The 19,444-nt window shown below is 39.4% G+C and overlaps 1 protein-coding gene across 1 annotated transcript in view; it reads right to left on the bottom strand.

Annotated features, from left to right (window-relative positions):
* Positions 1-19,444, bottom strand: part of STRN (striatin) — a 141,999-nt gene that overhangs the window by 68,190 nt on the left and 54,365 nt on the right. Inside the window, 3 exon segments of the mRNA XM_058429058.1 lie at positions 5,000-5,078; position 12,874; positions 15,516-15,588. Of these exon segments, the coding sequence (XP_058285041.1) occupies positions 5,000-5,078; position 12,874; positions 15,516-15,588 (153 nt within the window).

Below are 19,444 nucleotides of genomic sequence, written 5' to 3'. Positions count from 1 at the left end.
TTGATGCCTTTACCTGTAGTTAAGGAAAAAGCAATAAATTATTTAGGATTTTCTGCTCACTAAATTTTATTGTGTTTAAAAGCATTTAAAAACAAGTGTATACATGCACTTACAAGAAATTTGATGCAAGCAAATGAGACTAAATATTGGCTCCTTAGAGATTTTTTAATGTTTCCTTTGTCTTCCCTCTTCAGTGGAAGCATTGACATTTCCTCCTTCTTCTGAAAAGTCATTCATCATGGGAGCAGATGAAGCCCTTGAAAGTGAACTGGGACTTGGAGAACTAGCAGGCCTTACAGTGGCCAATGAAGCAGACTCACTAACTTACAACGTAAGTAGTAGTTTTGTTTTTGATGTGTTTACTTGGTTTTTAAAAATAAAAACTTGGGCTGGGTTCGGTGGCTCACGCCTGTAATCCAGCATTTTGGGAGGCCAAGGCGGGCAGATCAGTTGAGGTCAGGAGTTCAAAACCAGCCTGACCAACATGGAGAAACGCTGTCTCTACAGAAAATACCAATTATGAGCCCCCTCTCTCATTTTTCTTTCATTCCCACCCCCCATTTCTATTCCCTGTCTTCCCATGTGTAACCTTCCTAATATATTTGATATGCATCTTTTTGTATTTTTAGAAAATGTTAAATAAAAAATTTTTTTTAAATGTCTTCTTTTGAGAAGTGTCTGTTCATATCCTTTGCCCACTTTTTGATGGGGTTGTTTTTTTCTTGTAAATTTGTTTAAGTTCTTTGTAGATTCTGGATATTAGCCCTTTGTCAGATGGATAGATTTTAAAAATGTTCTCCCATTCTGTAGGTTGCCTGTTCACTTTGATGATAGTTTCTTTTGCTGTGCAGAAGCTCTTTAGTTTAATTAGGTCCTATTTGTAAATTTTGGCTTTTGTTGCCATTGCTTTCGGTGTTTTAGACGTGAAGTCTTTGCCTGTGCCTATGTCCTGAATTGTATTGCCTAGGTTTTCTTCTAGGATTTTTATGGTTTTTAGGTCTTACATTTAAGTCTTTAATTTATCTTGAGATAATTTTTGTATAAGGTGTAAGGAAGGGGTTCAGTTTCATTTTTCTGCATATGGCTAGCCAGTTTTCCAAACACCATTTATTAAATAGGAAATCCTTTTCCCATTGCTTTTGTCAGGTTTGTCAAAGATCAGATGATTGTAGGTGTGTAGTGTTACTTCTGAGGCCTCTGTTCTGTTCCATTGGTCTATATATCTGTTTTGGTACCAGTACCATGCTGTTTTGGTTACTGTAACGTTGTAGTATAGTTTGAAGTTGGGTAGTGTGATGCCTCCAGCTTTGTTCTTTTAATATATGTGCTTAATTTACATTTAATGAAATTATTCACATGGTTGCAATTATTCACATGGCATGAAGTCAGGCAGTCAGTGGGTCTGTGGCTCCACCCCAGGAAACCACACCTCAGCCCCATGCATGTGGCTGCAGAGTGCCCAGTGCCAAGGTCTATGATCCAGGCAAGGGTCGAGTAGGAGTGGATTTTTAAGCCAGGTTGACAGTACACTCAGCGACCCAGAGACCATCCCAGGGGAGCCCTGCTAGCCCACTCTTGCACCTATAGTGCGGCTGCCACCTGCATGTCTCCCTTGGGCTGCAGTGGCCAGGCAATCCCCATCTGCCCACCCCTTTCCCCAACCAGGACCCTAACCGCGGACTCTGGCGCCAGACACTGCCACCACTGTCAACCAGGTCCTGCAAAGGCAGGAAAGCTGAACTGGCTGCTGAGCCCCTTCTGGTTGTCCACGCAGTACCCACGCCTGTAGCCCCTGGACTCCCAGTGTGGGCTAAGGTGGAGTGGACCCTCTGGCTTGGTCACGGTGCAATGGGCCACCTGGAAACCATCCAAAAGAGAAGACCTACCAGCCCGTGCCCTAGGTGCAGCTGCCACCTGCACGTCAGGCACCAGCAGCAATGGCCAAACCATCCCTGATTCTCCATGCCCTCCCCATCCCCGCCCCAACAGCAAGGACTCCCTGACAGGATGCTGCGGTAGTGGCTGTCGGGAAGTTGGCTGGGCAGGTGCATAAGGATAAAGATAGATTTTCAGCCCCATCCCGATGGCCATGACATGCTCATCCCCTGGCGGCTCCTTAGCCCTATCCTAGTGGCCACGGAGTGGCATGCAGGAAGCAGTCTTGGGAACCCCGATTGCCCCTCCTCACACGTGCCCATCACACGACTTGGGCGAAGGGGAAGTGAAGTCAGGCTGTGGCCCCAGCGGAGCCACGAGGCCGAGAACCGGCGCTCAGCCTCATCCCCGTGGCTGCAGAGTGCCGACCGCCAGGTCCTGCGCTCTGGGCGTGGGTCAGGAGCAGCTGGCAAGGGCAGCGCAGCCTGTGGGGCCCTTGGGCGTTGCCGGCTGCAGCTCCGGGAAGCCATGTCAGCCCATGGGCGCTGCAGCTGCAGCCGCCACCAGCACATGGAGCAGGGGTTGCCGAGGATTGGGAATCCCCGACCGGGCAGGCGCCTCTAGCCGCACGGACCCCGGCAAGTCAGGCAGTGTGCGGCAGGAGCGCAGGGCATGGGCTTCGGCCCAGGGTGCAGGGGGAGCACACCCTCTGGCCGGATGGGCGGCGCACTCAGGGCCCAGGAGGCCATCCCAGGGGAGCCCCGCCAGCCCCCGCCGGAGCCCGAGCTGCAGCTGCCACCTGCAAGTGCTGCGCTGGCTGCAGCGGTGGCAACCCCGGGTCCTATCCTGCCTCGCGCCCATCAGCGCGGACCCCGGGGGCGACGCAGTGGCGAAGTCGGGCTGTGGGCCCAGCGGCGGCACCAGGTGGAGAAGCACCACTCAGCCCCATCCCTGGGCTGCAGAGGGCCCCGCGCGGGGGGCTCCGAGCATCGGGAGCCGGTGGAAAAGAGCCTGCGGACGACAGTCAAACAGACCCTGGGGCAGGGCGCGCCTTGCGCTCCAGGGAGCCCCGCCAGCCTGCGGCACCTAAGCAGCAACCGCCGCCTGCACTGGGCGCCGCGAGAGAGCTGCTAGGGCGGTTTCTCCACCTCGGGCCTGCTGGGCGGGGCCGGCTAAGGTGCGCGTGCTCGCTGGTCCTAATGGTTCTGTTGGGCGTTTCTGCTGAGAGGCGGGAGGCGCTGAGTCTGTGCGAAGGTCTGTAGACAGACTGCATTGCTTGTTGTTTCGGAGGCGGCGATCCCTGAAGGCGAGCTGAAATACTGCTGGAGCGTTCCCAGGCTACAATTTGCAGCCGACGATTGTGGAAGACTACGAGCCAGAATGGTGGCCCACCCTCAGGGAGCACTTGTGCTCGGATGGCTTCTCATTTCCCCAATACCACATTAAAACGTTTCATCTGAGGAGGATCCACCGAGCTGTCTTCTATGGTAATCTGGAGAAACTGAACTACCTTCTGTTCACCTATCATGACGCCAATAAGAGAGACAACAAGGGAAGGCCATAGATAAGCTGGTTTTACTCAACAGTTACTTCCTCATTCATTGAGAAAATGACACCTTTACTCAGAAGAGTAGATTATGGGTCCTTTGAAGTTTTTGAAAAAATCTCTTGGATAGCTCGTTATGAAACCATTTTTTTGTTTAAAAAAGATTAACATTCTAAGAACACATCTATTTTAAAAAGGAAGATGTGTAAGTCATTATTTAAGGTCAAAGTGTGGGCATTAGTAAAAATGCACTTATTAAATATCAGAAAATATCTCGTTTTCTTGTAACTATCTAGATTAAAAAATACATATGCAAAGACATTTTAAGATTCTCTTTCCGTGGTCAAAAGTAATAGCTGCTATACATCTACTTTGGAAACCTTGGGTTTAAACAACTTGTAATCAACCTCCAAAAAACCAGGTAGTAAATTTCATTTTACTGAGGCACAAATCTGAATATGAGTTTCAAAGGTGGTATTCAAGAACCAGGCACTGAGCTGGTGAGTCTAGTCTACCTCTTGATATCAGAACCTCAACCCATCTTTGTTTACTCTTTATTGTCTCAAATACATTATTATTTTATGGAAGAAAATTGACCGGGCGTGCTGGCTCACACCTGTAATCCCAGCACTTTGGGAGGCCAAGGTGGGGAGATCACTCGAAGTCAGGAGTTCAAGACCAGCCTGGCCAACATGGCAAAACCCCATCTCTACAAAAATACAAAAAAAATTAGGCATAGAGGCACACACCTGTAGTCCCAGCTACCCAGGAGGCTGAGGCAAGAGAATCACTTGAGCCCAGGAGGCAGCAGTTGCTGTAAGCCAAGATTGTGCCACTGGACTCCAGCCTGGGTGACAGAGTGAGACTCCATCTCAAATAAATGAATGAATAAATGAATGAATGAACTATATGTTAGGCAATATTTGCAAATTTGGAGAATTCAAAAAGTTCTCCAATTATTTAAAAGTTTTAAAACATAACAAAATTGCATGTAGACACCAATTGCACATTTTTTTTTTTTTTGAGATGAAGTTTCACTCTTGTTGCCCAGGCTGGAGTGCAATGGCACGATCTTGGCTCACTGCAAACTCCACCTCCCGGGTTCAAGCAATTCTCCTGCCTCAGCCTCCCAAGTAGCTGGGATTACAGGTATGTGCTACCACACCCAGCTAATTTTGTATTTTTAGTAGAGATGGGGTTTCACCATGTTGGTGAGGCTGATCTCAAACTCCTGACTTCAAGTGATCCATCCACCTTGACCTCCCAAAGTGCTGGGATTACAGGCATGAGCTACTGCACCTGGCCAACTGCACATATATTAAAATGTTATATATTCATACATAAAATATGCAACGAAAAGAATAATTTTAAAGTTATAAAATTATTTTAACTATATAAGTTGTACCACACAGAAAAGGTATTTCATATGAAAAAGGAACAGTAATTCAATTAAGCTTTTTCACAGCATCCGTATAAGAGATAAAATATTCATCTGACTTGAAAATACACAGTAAAAATAACTTCATAAAACTGTTTCTTGTCGTCAGCCATTTATAAGTTTGAACATGGGACACTTACTGTCTGAGTAGTTGTCAACCTTGTTTCCACATTAACTGGCTGTTTTGTTGTGGCTGCACTTCTGTTTCATTACTTTCATCTAGAAAACATTAAGTCATAATAAAACTGACTTGTTTTACGTATTAGAGGGCATCTTAATTCATTAATGACTTCCATTAAACATTTATAAGATTAAGAATATGTAAAACTGCCAACTGTAAGGTATGTGTTAGGATAATGCAAGTTCTGTTTTTTAACTGTAATTTCTATAACATAACTCTGATATAAATTATTGCTACTGGATTTCCCTAAGAGTAGCAGAACTAAAATAAATACATTTTCCCTATCTTTAACTAGACTGAGAATTTTTCTCCAGAACAAAGACTTATCCAATCAAGTCACACAATGAGAGCCAAATAAAATTATTATAAAGTAGCACATCAGAACTAGAACAAGTTAATAATAATAATAATTGAACATTTAAAAATAACTAAGGGTATAACTGGATTATTTGTAACACAAAGGATAAATGCTTGAGGGGATGGATACCCCATTCTCCATGATGTGACTAGTACACATTGCACGCTTCTATCAAAACATCTCATGCACTCCATAAATATATACACCTACTATGTACCCACAGAAATTAAAATTAAAAAATAAATAATAACTGGGCATGGTGGCTCACACCTATAATCCCAGCAATTTGGGAGGCCAAGGCAGGTGGATCTCTAGAATCCAGGAGTTTGACACCAGCCTGGGCAACATGGAGTAAACCCCGTCTCTACAAAAAAAAATTATCTGGGCATAGTGGCATGCAGCTGTGGTCCCAGCTACTAGGGAGGCTTAGGTGGGAGAATCACCTAAGCCTGGGAAGACGAGGCTGCAGTGAGCTGTGATCGTGCCACTGTACTCCAGCCTGGGCAACACAGGGAGGCTCTGTCTCAAAAAAATGAATGAATGAATGAATAAATAAATAACAAATAAATAACTTTTTTTAAAAAAAGAACTAGAACAAAATACTGAGGAATGATGGTAGAAAAGCCAATTTGGTAAAGAGCAGATATATAACAACCTCAATCCAAACCTGTTTCCTTCATTAGCTATCACATTTAAAAACTTCAGGTAGGCCAGGCATGGTGGCTCACACCTGTAATCCCAGCACCTTGGGAGGCCGAGGTGGGTGGATCACCTGAGGTCAGGAGTTTGAGACCAGCCTGACCAACATAGCAAAAACCTCATCTCTACTAAACATACAAAAATTAGTGGTGATGGGTGTCTGTAATCCCAACTACTCGGCAGGCTGAGGCAGGACAATCCCTTGAACCCAAGAAGCAGAGGCTGCAGGGAGCCGAGATGATTGCGCCATTGCACTCCAGCGTGGGCGACAGAGCAAGACTCCATCTCAAAAAAAAAAAAAACCTCAAGTATTCTTTTAATGACATTCTTTGAATGAAAACCTCCTAAACATTTTAAAGCTTAAATTCATCATTAGGTAAAAGCAGAATCCTTTTTAGAAGGTGGTAAAATAAAAAGAGCTTTCCCTATGGTAAGTCTGGACTGCACAATCTCCAAGCTACACTATGGTTCTACATTAACAGTACAAAAAAAGTGCATACTTTCCTCAGCCCTTGATCAAACTCTAAAAAACTGCTGATCTTTATAGGATCTTATTCAAGTGGAGATACAAAAGGGACTGGAAAAATTTATTTGGTGACATTTGAAATTAAGTATTTACGGGCCAGGCATGGTGGCTCACACCTGTAATCCCAGCACTTTGGGAGGCCAAAGTGGGCGGATCACGAGGTCAGGAGACAGACACCAGCCTGGCTAACGCAGTGAAATCCTGTCTCTATTAAAAATACAAAAACTTAGCCAGGTGTGGTGGCACATGCCTGTTTCCCAGCTACTCAGGAGGCTGAGGCAGGAGAATCGCTTGAACCTGAGAGGCAGAGGTTGCAGTGAGCCGAGATGATGCCACTGCACTCCAGCATGGGTGACAGAGTGAGACTCAGTCTCCCAAAAAAAAAAGAAAGAAAGAAGTTAAGTATTTACTACATACTGTGTTAAAAACACATACATTATCTCTTTTATTCCTTACAACCTCAAAGATAGGTACTTAGCCTCATTTTAAAGATAAGAAAGCTGAATGTTGGAAGGTAATTTTCAGGATTTTTAGTTAGAAACACAATTGTAAGTGTTGAATTTCCGTTTCACTCCAGAGCCCCAGCATTTTCCTTCACATGCTATCACTACAATAAGAAATTAGAGAAATACAAGAATAAAAATAAGAATTAAATCTTCCAAGTTTGTTTTTCTTCTAACACAACTCTAAAATAACTAGGCTTAGTTCTGTGATATACCAAAGAAACAGAAGTAGACTGGAGAGGCAGGTAGAAAATAAGGGGAATTAAATTAACTCCAAAAAGAAGCTAATTACTTTGTGATAACTTCAAAGAGAAAATAAATTTAAAAAATTAAAAAAGAAGGGAGCAAAAACGCTGTCCCCAAACTAGGGAAAACAAATACATCTTGTTTCCACTGATCACAAATTCAGGATCTGTGTAGGTAACACAGTATATTCCAATATATCCCCTTCTTAAGTCAAGTGAATAACCTGTACTTGCCAAGTAAAAACATTTACATTGCCATTTCAAAACTTCAGATGTTAAATGAAGTTCTGAGGTCATTAAATCTCCCATCAGAATAGGGCTAAATCCTTTCTATGCCGTCCTCAAATATACTCAACTACTTCTGCCTATTTTGGCAGCCAGTGATATTACAAAAGTGTGATACAGCAAATCAATGGAATACTACTCAAGAAGAACAAGGAATGAATTACTGATACAAACATACATAAATCTCAAATGCATTATTCTAAGTGAATAAGCCAGAATCAAAAGGCTACCATCTGTAAGATTCTGGAATTCATATGACTTTCTAGAAAAGGCAAAACTATAGAAATGGAAAACAGACTACTGGTTGCCAGGGGATTAGCATAGGGAGGGAGAGATTTGTGAAAACACTAAAAAGGGTGACTTTTATGATATGTAAATTATATCTTAATAATAATTAAATAAGAATGTACCCTATCCTCTTAAAAAAAGTGTATTCTTACACTGAGATAAAATCTGACCCTCTAACATCTGAGGTTATGGCTGGGCCACGGTGGCTCATGCCTGTAATCCCAGCACTTTGGGAGGCCGAGGTGGGCGGATCACTCGAACCCAGGAGTTTGAGACCAGCCTGGCCAATATGGTGAAACTTCATCTCTACTAAAAATACAAAAGTTAGTTGGAGGCCAGGTGCGGTGGCTCATGCCTGTAATCCCAACGACTCAGGAGGCTGAGGCAGGAGAATCACATGAACCTGGCAGGCAGAGGTTGTAGTGAGCTGGAGGTTGCTGTGAGCCAAGATCACATCACCACACTCCAGCCTGGGCGACACAGCAAGCCTCTATCCCCACCCCCAACCACCCAAAAAAAAAAAAGCTGGGCAAGGTGGTGCATGCCTGTAATCCCAGCTACTAGGGAGGCTGAGGCAGGAGAATCATTTGAACCCAGGAGGCGAAGGTTGCAGTGAATCGAGATTGCACCACTGCACTGCAGCCTGGGCAACAGAGCTAGAGACTTCATCTCAAAAAAAAAAAAAATTCAGGTTAAAAAAAGAAACCCAAAGTCAAATAGCTCTTATATTTCCTTATTCAGGCTAAGCTCGCAGTTCTTTCCATGGTTAGTAAGTAGTCATCAACTATCACATTCATTCTTGCCTTGTCAAGTTCAAAAAGTGACATTATATAAAAGTGAGGATTTTAATATAGATAATAGTTGAATTTCTCAGTAATATCTAAAGTATTTGACTGTTATTTCCAGTCAAATTAGAGTAACAGACACTAGATTTACCGTCCTGCTGAACCAACAGTAAAACAAAACAGATGAAACAATGGTTTTCAAATCACTGGACATCATGCAACAAAGGACAGCAATACCTGAGAGAAGGGGGAAGCAAACAGGTAGTAAGCCTCATGATTATCCCAGACACCACCTAGAGAGAGTTTCCAGATCATAGCACAGGGAGGAACAGTAACAGTATCTGAAGAAATAATGGCTGAAAAGTGCCAAATTCCATGAAAACTATAAATCCATAGATCCAAGAAACTCAGTAAATCCCAAGCATAAGAAATACATAGAGAGGGCTACACCAGGGCATATCATAATAAAATCATTTAGAACCAATGATAAAGAGAAAATCTTAAAAGCAGCCAGAGAAATAGGGCACATTATACACAGATGAACAAAAATAAGGGCAACAGGAGGTATCTCATCAGAAATAATGCCTATGAGCAAAATAAAGACTTTTTCAGGCTGGGCACAGTGGCTCACGCCTGTAATCCCAGCACTTTGGGAGGCCAAGCTGGGCGGATCACCTGAGGTCAGGAGTTCTAGACCAGCCTGGCCAACATGGTAAAACCCAATTTCTACTAAAAATACAAAAATTATCCAGGCGTGGTGGCAGGCGCCTGTAATCCCAGCTACTCCGGGGGGCCGAGGCAGGAGAATCACTTGAACCTGGGAGGCAGAGGTTGCAGTGAGCCGAGATCGTGCCATCGCACTCCAGCCTGGGGGAAAAGAGCGAGACTTCGTCTCAAAAAAAAAAAAAAAAAAAAAATACTTTTTCAGACATACAAAAGCTGCAAAAATCCATTACTAGCATTCCACATTAGAAGATACGTGAGCGGAAGACTTTAAGGTTGAAGGAAAATAATATGGAAACACAGATCTACACAAAGGAATAATGAGTACTGGGAATTATTTTTCATATTATTATTTAAATATCTTTAAAAGACAAAAGACTGCTGGAAAAAAAATAACAATGGAGTGTGTGGTTTATCACATATATGGAAGTAAAATACATGACAACAATAGCACAAAGACTGGGAAGAGGAGAAACGGAAGTACACTATTATAAGGTTATTGTACTATCGATGAAGTGGTGTATTATCACTTGAAGACAGACTGTAATAAGTTAAAGATGTGCCTTGTAAGCCCTAAAGCAATTACTAAAATAAGAATTACTGCTAATAAGTCAGCAAAAGAGATAAAACTGAATCATAAAAAATATTTGATAATTCAAAAGGCTGAAAAAGAAGGAAAAGAAATAAGAACAGACTGAACAAAACAAATTACAAAGGTGGTAGCATTAACCTAACCATATCAATAATCGTAAGTGCAAATGGTCTAAATTTCCCAATTAAAAGACAGAATTTATCACACTGGATATATTCAACTTTAAATAACTACCTGGCTTCTAATATTAAATAGAAGAGACTGAAATATCAAAAATAAATACATTTTAACATAGCCTGAGATAATATTCTCCTAAAGTAGAAATATGAAGGTCTGGAAGTGGGACAAAAAAAAATTAGAAAGGAAAAGTAAATTTTTGTGAAAAATGTTTCAGAAAATGTCTGGATTATCAATTTTAGGAAAATATGGTAAATAGATAAAAGAACAAAGAATGGAAAAAAAAACCCTGCTTCTTTAATGGTTACACTATTTGAATATACCCTTTCTGCTACCTCCAGTCCTTATCACCGTCATCTATAAATCCCAAGATAACCTCCAAATCTGGCTCACATGCTTCTGCCACCAAACGTCTACATCATCTTGAGTGAAATCAATATGCATGTAGGAGATCCACTTCTGCCTCTCCACAGCCACCACTCTCTCTAGCTGCCATGTCTTAGGTCTTGTCTTCATAAAGAACTATCATAGATGCAAACTGATTCTGAGCAGACCCATCAGGCTCAATTACTCCCAGTTCATTAGTTCTTTTTTCTTTCTTTTTTCCCTAAATTCGCTAGTTCTTTAATTTAGCTGGGACCTCTAGCCAGGGGCCAGCATACTATTGCCTGCATGTCAAATCCAGCCTACCACCTGTTTTTATAGTACAGACACATCCATTCATTTATGTACTGTCTATGAATGCTTGCATTTTACAGTGGCAAAGTTGAGTAGCTGCAACAAACAGCCTGCAAAACTCAAAATATTTACTATCCGGCCCTTTACAGAAAAAGTTTGCTGACCTGCTCTAGACCAGGATCTACACCCTTACTTTTAATTCACCCATTAGCCAGCCTCCTTGTGTCTTCACTTCCTTCCCTCTGTAGTTTTAGTTCATGGCTTATCACTTCAATCATTCCTTTGCCAATTTTTTTTTGTCCCTTTGTCTCTCCGTGAATTCAACTATTAACTATCTGCATTCTCTTTGACTTTACCCAGGCGACCAAATGTGCAGCCTAGTGCCTCTACATACACTCATGATCACACACCTCAACTGGACCCTTAGGTTTTCTTGATCCTACTATTCCCTAGAAAGTTAGTCTTCCTGTTTACCATTAGCATTTTAAAACTTCTCTACTTTTCTTAAACGTCTGACCCACTCTCAGCAGATAATCCTATCTCATACATAAAGCTATCACTTGTGGACATTCCCTCAAATACCCACCACCAAACAGAAATCCAAATCTATAAACCTGTTAACCTAACTTCCTACATTCTCTCTTGGTAATGATAAAAGACATGCTCCTCCTGCCATTCTCCAGCTATGCTCAGAATCCAATCCCTATAACCTTCTTCAGATTATCTTCCTATTTTGAGTATCTCTACTCTTTCCCTTTTATTGGTTACTCCTCTAAGACACACATCACACATGTGCGCATGAGTGTGCACACGCGGGCGTGCACACACACACACACACTTTCCTTGACCCCATGTGTCCTTCCAGCTATTGCCCTCTAATCTCTCTCCTTCACCTTCACAACCTAAGCTTCCTGAAAGCTAACTATACCCACTTTGTTTCTGCCCTCACCTCTCTCCTAAAGTTCTCAGTGCCCCATGTGTCACAAAGTCCTACAGATATTCTTCAGCCCTCTGGGAATTAACCAGTAGTGTTAAACAGTCCTTCCTTCTGGAAGCCCTCTCTTCTCTTGGTTTCCTTGGTCTCCTGGTTTTCCTCCTACTGTTAATGTACTCTGTATCAGACTCTTTTTCATGTTTCCATTCTTCTACCAGTCTTTTAAATGTCATTCCTCAGGGCTCCATTTTATGTAGTCTTACCTCACATACAGCTCCTGGGTGACTGTTTCAACTCCAATGGCCGTGAGTGCCACCAGTACCATATGTGGATGCCTCTCAAATTTATGTCTCTAACACATCCATACTTCTGGCTTGAGCTCAAGACCCATATACTCAACTGTCTACTAGCCATCTTCACTTGGTTATCTAAGAAATAAATCTAAAAGTGAACCCACCATTTTCCAAATCTACTTCTGGTCTAGTTGTTTAAATTACAAATGTGGGAGTCACTTCTGACTCATCCTTTTTTTACCCCCTACATCCAATCAAGAAGTAGTTCCTGTGCTTGCCTTGGCAGCACATATACTAAAATTAGAATAATACAGAGAAGATCAGCATAAAATCAAATTTACATATATATAAAAAGAACTAGTTTCTGCATATTTTACTTCCTAAATATTTCCTGAACACACTCTTGTCAAGGAAACCTTACTCATTTGCCCAGGTTTCTGCAACAGTCCTCTAACCAGTTGCCCCATCTCCAACGTTGCTCCTCTCTAATCCATCTTCCACACTACAGCCCATGTAATCCAAGAGTAAATCTCATCATAAACCCCTAATTAAGATCCTTCAAATGCTTAGAATATTCCTAAGCGTGAACTACTTAACATGTTTCACAAGGCCCTTGTAACTATTTTACCCCCCAGCTAACTCTCTATCTACATCTGGAAACATTCCTTCCCTCTCTCCCACTACTATTCAGGTATCCCATTTCTCAAATGTGCCATAGTCTTACCTCAGAAGCTCTGCTGCTAATACCCTGCCTTTCTCCCACCTCCCATTCAACAAATATTTAGTCAGTTTACTTGCCCTGGCTAATTCCTACTTGTCCTTCAGATGTCAAAATTAAACATCACTTCCTCCAAGAAGCCTTTCCTGACCACTTGACTAGGTTTGTGCTACTGCGCTCAATAACACTTATTATTTCTCCATTATACATGTCATATGTTATTGTAATCACTTCTTTAACTGTCTGTCTGCCCTATAAAAATCCAACAGGGCATTGTTGTCTTACTCACTGGATTTGGTACTAGGTCTGAAAAACATTATACATATAATCTTTATAAGATGAATGCATGATTGGAAAGATAGATGAAATGATACTAGATACTAAGTATTATATACTGAGAATAACTAGGTATTGTATACTAAGAAAATGAACATTTGAGTTAGGAAGTATTCTCAGAGTATTTCCTAGTTCACAGATCAGGAATGGAGTAACCATAGATAAATTAAGTAGGATCACGGAAATTTAAAACGTTGGGGCAGAGTCAAACTTACATCTATCTGCTTTTAAAGCGCAAGCCCTTTCTACTGAGCTGCATAAAATTATAAAATTATAAAATTTATAATTTTTTTTTAAGAGACAGGATCTCACTCTGTCACTCAGGTTAGAGTGCAGTGGCATAATCTTAGCACACTATAACCTAACCTCAAACTCCTGAGCTCAAGTGATCCTTTCACCTCAGACTCCCCAGTAGCTAGGACTACAGGCATGTGCCACCATCCCCAGCTAATTTTTAAATTTTTTGGTAGAGACAGGGTCTTGCTACGTTGCCCAGACTGGTCTCAAACTCCTAGCCTTAAGCAATCCTCCCACCTTGGCCTCCCAAAGTGGGATAAAGGCATTAGCCACTGCAGCCAGCCATGTTTACTTACAAACATTTAAAAATATATTGCATCTAGGCTTCTATTCTCCTAAACTGGTATCCAAAACGTAAGAAATGAAAACCTTTTAATACAATATCAATTAAAATCACTTCTTTGAGTCAGTTAATATAGTTTTAGAACAGTTTTTAACAAATAGCCTAGATTTTTTAAAAATTTATTTTGAAATTTAAGCACATCTCAGGTCACAAGAACAGACACTCAAGTAAAAGACAGAATATTAAAAAAACAAAGGAAAAAAACACACCAGTGATCAACTGGCATTGCTCTAGATCTCAAGCATTTAATATTCAGCTAAGGAAATGCATTAATATACTACTACACTAAATTAACTATAAAATTTGCAGTACATTTAGATGTCATTTTGGAAAGTTCTTTCATACACTGTCAAATACAGAAGCAACATGATAAAATAAAGAACATGAATTTTGGAGTCAGAAAGACCTGGGTTCAGCTCCATATTCTATCATTGCTTAACATCTGTGTGACGTTGGACAAGTTTTTCCACTTCTCTGACTTTAATTTCACATATGTAAAATCCAAATAAATATTATCTTTACCGAAGATACTTTACCAAATAACTACTTTAAAATTTAAAGTGAATATGTGGCCGGGCATGGTGGCTCACGCCTGTAATCCCAGCACTTTGGGAGGCTGAGGTGGGTGAATCACGAGGTCAGGAAATCGAGACCATCCTGGCTTACACGGTGAAACCCCGTCTCTACTAAAAATACAAAAAATTAGCCAGGCGTGGTGGCAGGCATCTGTAGTCCCAGCTACTCAGGAGCCTGAGGCAGGAGAATGGCTTGAACCCAGGGGGCGGAGCCTGCAGTGAGCCGAGATTGTGCCACTGTACTCCAAGCTGGGTGACAGAGCGAGACTCCGTCTCAAAAAAAAAAAATTAAAGTGAATATATATATATATATACACACACATAGCCTCTAGCACAAGGTACGTATTTCAGTAAACGATATAAATGAACATTAATGTCTTCAGACATCTGATTGGGAAATTTAACCTGAAATTATGCCAAAAACGTACCTATCTGAAACATGGTTGATAACTTTTGATTAATTTTTGTCATTCTTTCCTAATACCTACTGATAAGTGAATTATATTTCTTAATATCTGATTATTTACAAGTAATATTTTATATTGTTTGATGGTTTGAAGAAGTAGGAAAAGAAAAAGAAGAAATAATTCAAAAATATAATAAATGGTTCAGCTGTTAAAACATGTTCTAGTTACAGAAACTCCTGTGGACAAGAAAGACCAAAACAGTTTTCCACCTGAAACTGAAGAATTATGTTTTTGGGATGAGGAATTCCTCCATGCTTTAACAAGAAATCTCTTACCTAATTTCCTAATCTTTCTCAGGATTTCAAGAGCATGATGTACTTTGTACTGCACATCTGAAAGTTCCCATTAACTCTGGGCAGACCCAGCAAGACAAGGTTATGCTGGTGCCTGTTACCCCATGAACTCTGATCCTTCCAGTAAGTGTAGAACATAAGCAGAAAATAGGGAACTAAAAGAAAGAGGAAGAGGGAAAAGGAAGGAAGGTGGTGGAAAATGATCTAAATGACACTAAATGGTGCCAAAAGACAAGCAGGTCAGAAAAAATAACTGATATACAAATAATTAGAAAGTAACTTACAGTTGTAAATGTTGCTAGAAAATACTAGACATTAACTTTCTTTTAATGCTTAAACTTCCTTTAAAATTAGCTTAACAGAATCATAGCTTGGAGGCTTCATATCTCCCTGATTCAATTCTGTCTCATATTTCAACTTGTGGTATTTGGCTCTAACAAAGAAATGAGAAAATACAGACCATCTTAAAATATATTTAAATTAACTTTAACATACACAATAGTAGTAGTCACAAGAATTCAATAGTTCTGGCTGAACACTCCTAGAACTTTCAAAGGCTCATAGCTTTCCATGGTGTCAAAGTTATAATACAAAAGTGCTTGCCTTTTTTGTTGTTGCTGTTGTTGTTATACCATCAAGTATCCTTATAACAAAATAAAGGAGTAACTCTGGGAATCATAACTCTTCCTTCTGTAATAACAAAATGAACCATATAACATCCTAGTTTCTGTAGTATTCAAATTTTCCTGATGATTGCCAAAGCTAAATTTTACTATCAAAAACAGTTAAAAAAAAAAAAAAGGTTTGGATTGTGAAATAAGTTTGTAGAAGACTTTTCTCAAAAAATTGAGCTTTTTAAAAAGAAAAGTCATCTACAATATTATATGCCTTGTCAGATAATCATGATTTGCCAAATATGCATTATACTGCACAATCCAAGGGGGAAACCCCCAGCCCAAATCATCAATGTTGAATAAGATATTCCAGTAGAAAGGAGTTTTTTAAAACTAGTCAAGATATCCCTTGTCTTTTACTCAAAAAGAACTGTGAATGGGAAGACTGTCTTATCTTCTTTCCAAAGTTGACAGAATGTTATCATTCTGGTTAATAGGATTTAACCATCTGATTTAACTATCTCGGATTTAACCATGAGACTAGAAAAACCACCCAGATAATGTAGAAATTTTTAAAAGGGTGAATAAAAATAGCCATATCTGCTTAATCTATTTGCATATTTTCACTTCCTGGCTCCCTAAAATATTGAGGCCATTTATAATAACTATTCAATGTGTTAAGGCTGGGATATTAATATAAACAACAATAATTTGAAGAACCAAAATAATAAAGGAAGAAAAGTGTAACACAGCCAAATTTGAAAGATTTTTTTTTTCCTTATAAAAACCTAATAGAGCACTTACCATTCGGGTTTTCATAATTTAAGAAAAGTAGTGGCTGGGCACGGGGGCTCATGCCTGTAATCCCAACACTTTGGGAGGCCGAGCAGATGGATCACCAGAGGTCAGGAGTTTGAGATCAGCCTGGCTAACATGGTGAAACCCTGTCTCTATCAAAAAATACAAAAATTAGCCAGGCATGGTGGTGCACCTGTAATCCCAGTTATTCAGGAGGCTAAGGTGGGAGAATCACTTAAACCCAGCTGCAGAGGTTGCAGTTAGTGAGCCAAGATCATGCCACTGCACTCCAGCCTGAGTGACACAGTGAGACCCTGTCTGAAAAAAACGAAAAAAGAAGTAGAAAGGAAATGAAAAATTATTTGCTCAAATGTGTAAAATACTGAAATCTTTCTTATTTTGCAATAATAACCATTTTGCAGTCACAACAGAAAAAAAAGTTTTACATAGAGAGGAAATCTAAGAAAACCTATGAAAATTATAGGCAGTTGATGTCCTATTTCTTAAGGTAGGTGATGGGTACATGAGTATTTTTTATAAGTCTTTATATCTTATATGTATGTATGAAATGTTTTATAGTAACATTTACACATTAAGAAGAAAAAAATATATTCATATGCCAATGAACTGATCTCTTAAGCAAAAAGTAAAAGGTACAAAATACTATGTATGTCTCCATACATTTTTTAAAGATACATATCTATTTCATTAGCCTATGCATATGAATCTTTCTGGAAGGATACATAATACATAAGATACCAGTTGATAAGATTTCCTTGGGAAAGGAAATCAATGAACTGAGGCAGAAGGGAGAATATTTTTGCTGTTATTTGGTTAATTAACTATATATATACTTAATTTTTAGTAAATATGTTTGGTCCAAATTATTTAGAACATCTATTCTCAATGTGTCTCTTAACCACAAAGATTTTATCACTGGACTAAATGTTTGACCATCCAGTTCAATGTGTTTGTAATACTATTGATCATCAGAAGGTAAGATTTACAGACATTAATTTGACTTGCAGTTACTAGAAAGTAAACAAGGTTCTAAATGTTACTGTCAACCTCTTATTTTTCCAGAAACACACTTCATTTACCATAAGACAAAGTAGTAATACCTACTAGAAGTCAAAATAGCAACTGAATGTAACTAGTCTGAAGACAGATTACATTAAAGCTTTTAAAATAATAGTAGCAATAAAATGTTATGGAGTTTATATTTTATATATATATATATAAAAGAAAAACATTTTCAAACACAAAATACTGCATTATAGTGCATTCTAGTGGTCTCAGGAAAAACTACAACAGAACCTACAAAAAGAGAACAGAAAATATTTTACAAAAATAAATGTAACAAAAATTGTGACACATTATGAACATTTTATTTTAAAAATTAGACAAAGGCAAAATATGTAAAGAACTTCTGTGTTTATCACAAGCTATGGTCCCTTAAATCAAGGTCTCCCTACTGAATTGTTACATTCACTAAAATATATTTTTCTCACAGAACCCTCCTTATGCTTAATAGCATTCCTTTTTAAGTCAATATGTGAAAATACCTTCTCATTCATACCATTTTCCACTGTTTTAACACTCAGCTCACTGTGTTAACCAATCTTTCTTGTTTGCTATTCTTTTTCTAATTCTGCCTGTAAGATAAAAAAGCAGACCTTATATCTATCAACTCCATGTTTGGTACACAGGTAGGCCCTCCATAAATGACCTTTATTGGATAAAAATAGCATAAAAATTGTTTAATAACTATAATACACTAAAGAAGAGTAATTTTAACTTTGTTTCAAAGCCTATTATTATACATATTATGCTAGGAGTATAATAGCATCTCAATTGCATCTTAAATGTGGATGCTAAAAATAATTTGATTAATTTCAGTGAACTATTACTGAATTTCTATGATTTACAGGCACTGTGCTGGCTGCTGGGACAACCTACAACTTGTAGTTAGGTAAGGGTGGAAGGTGAGGGTATGCATAAGAGACAGGAATGTAAATAACTACAGCATACTGTTTAAGAGCTATAAGGGCTACTAGCAAGTATTACAAGAATGCACATAAGGGATTATCTAATTCGGTCAAAATTGGTGTCAAAGAAAGCTACCAAAAAGAAGGTAACACGTGAGATTTTAGCTAAATCTCAAAATACCAGTGGGAGATTTCCAATCAGAAAATGGATTGATGGAGAGGGCATTTCTGTCAGAAGGGACATCTTAAGTGGAAGAAAAAAAAAAACACAGTGGGTCAAAAAACAGCAAACAGAATAATTACACCCAAAAGGTATGGAAGGAATGGAGACAGAGAATGGACAGAAAGGGCCTGGTTGTGAAGAACTTTACTAAGAACCTGAAATTAGCTAGATATTTTTAAACAGGGATATAATAGAATTATCATATTTGTGTTTTAGAAAATGAATTCTATGGATATGGAAGATGAACTAAAATATGGAAATACTAGAAGCAAGGAGGACATTTAAGTTACTACAGTAGAGTAGATAAAAGTAGCAGTGAATAGAGAGAAATTTTAAAAATGGTAGAAATTTTTCAGAATTGTATTTATATAGTATTTGAGGTTCCTCAGCATAGATGTTCCTAAGTCAACCTCAGATTATACACTATGTAATCTTGAAAATTTATATTAAATTTTATCACACATTAAGGAATGCTTTGATAAATCCACTGCTAGGTAAGTAATTCTTCTGTAACGTTAATAATTCAGTTTTACTTTTGGATCCTAAAGTGGGACTACTTAGAAAATCTGTAAAAATCATGCAAAGAAAATCATGTAAAATCATGATCTTTACTTAGGCATTTACAGGTGAAATGACAAGGTATCTGGAATTGCATTAAAATAGATC

Source organism: Hylobates moloch, unplaced genomic scaffold (genome assembly GCF_009828535.3).
Source record: "Hylobates moloch isolate HMO894 unplaced genomic scaffold, HMol_V3 SCAFFOLD_15, whole genome shotgun sequence".
In the NCBI taxonomy this organism is placed as follows: domain Eukaryota; kingdom Metazoa; phylum Chordata; class Mammalia; order Primates; family Hylobatidae; genus Hylobates; species Hylobates moloch.
This window is presented reverse-complemented; position numbering and strand designations above follow the sequence as displayed.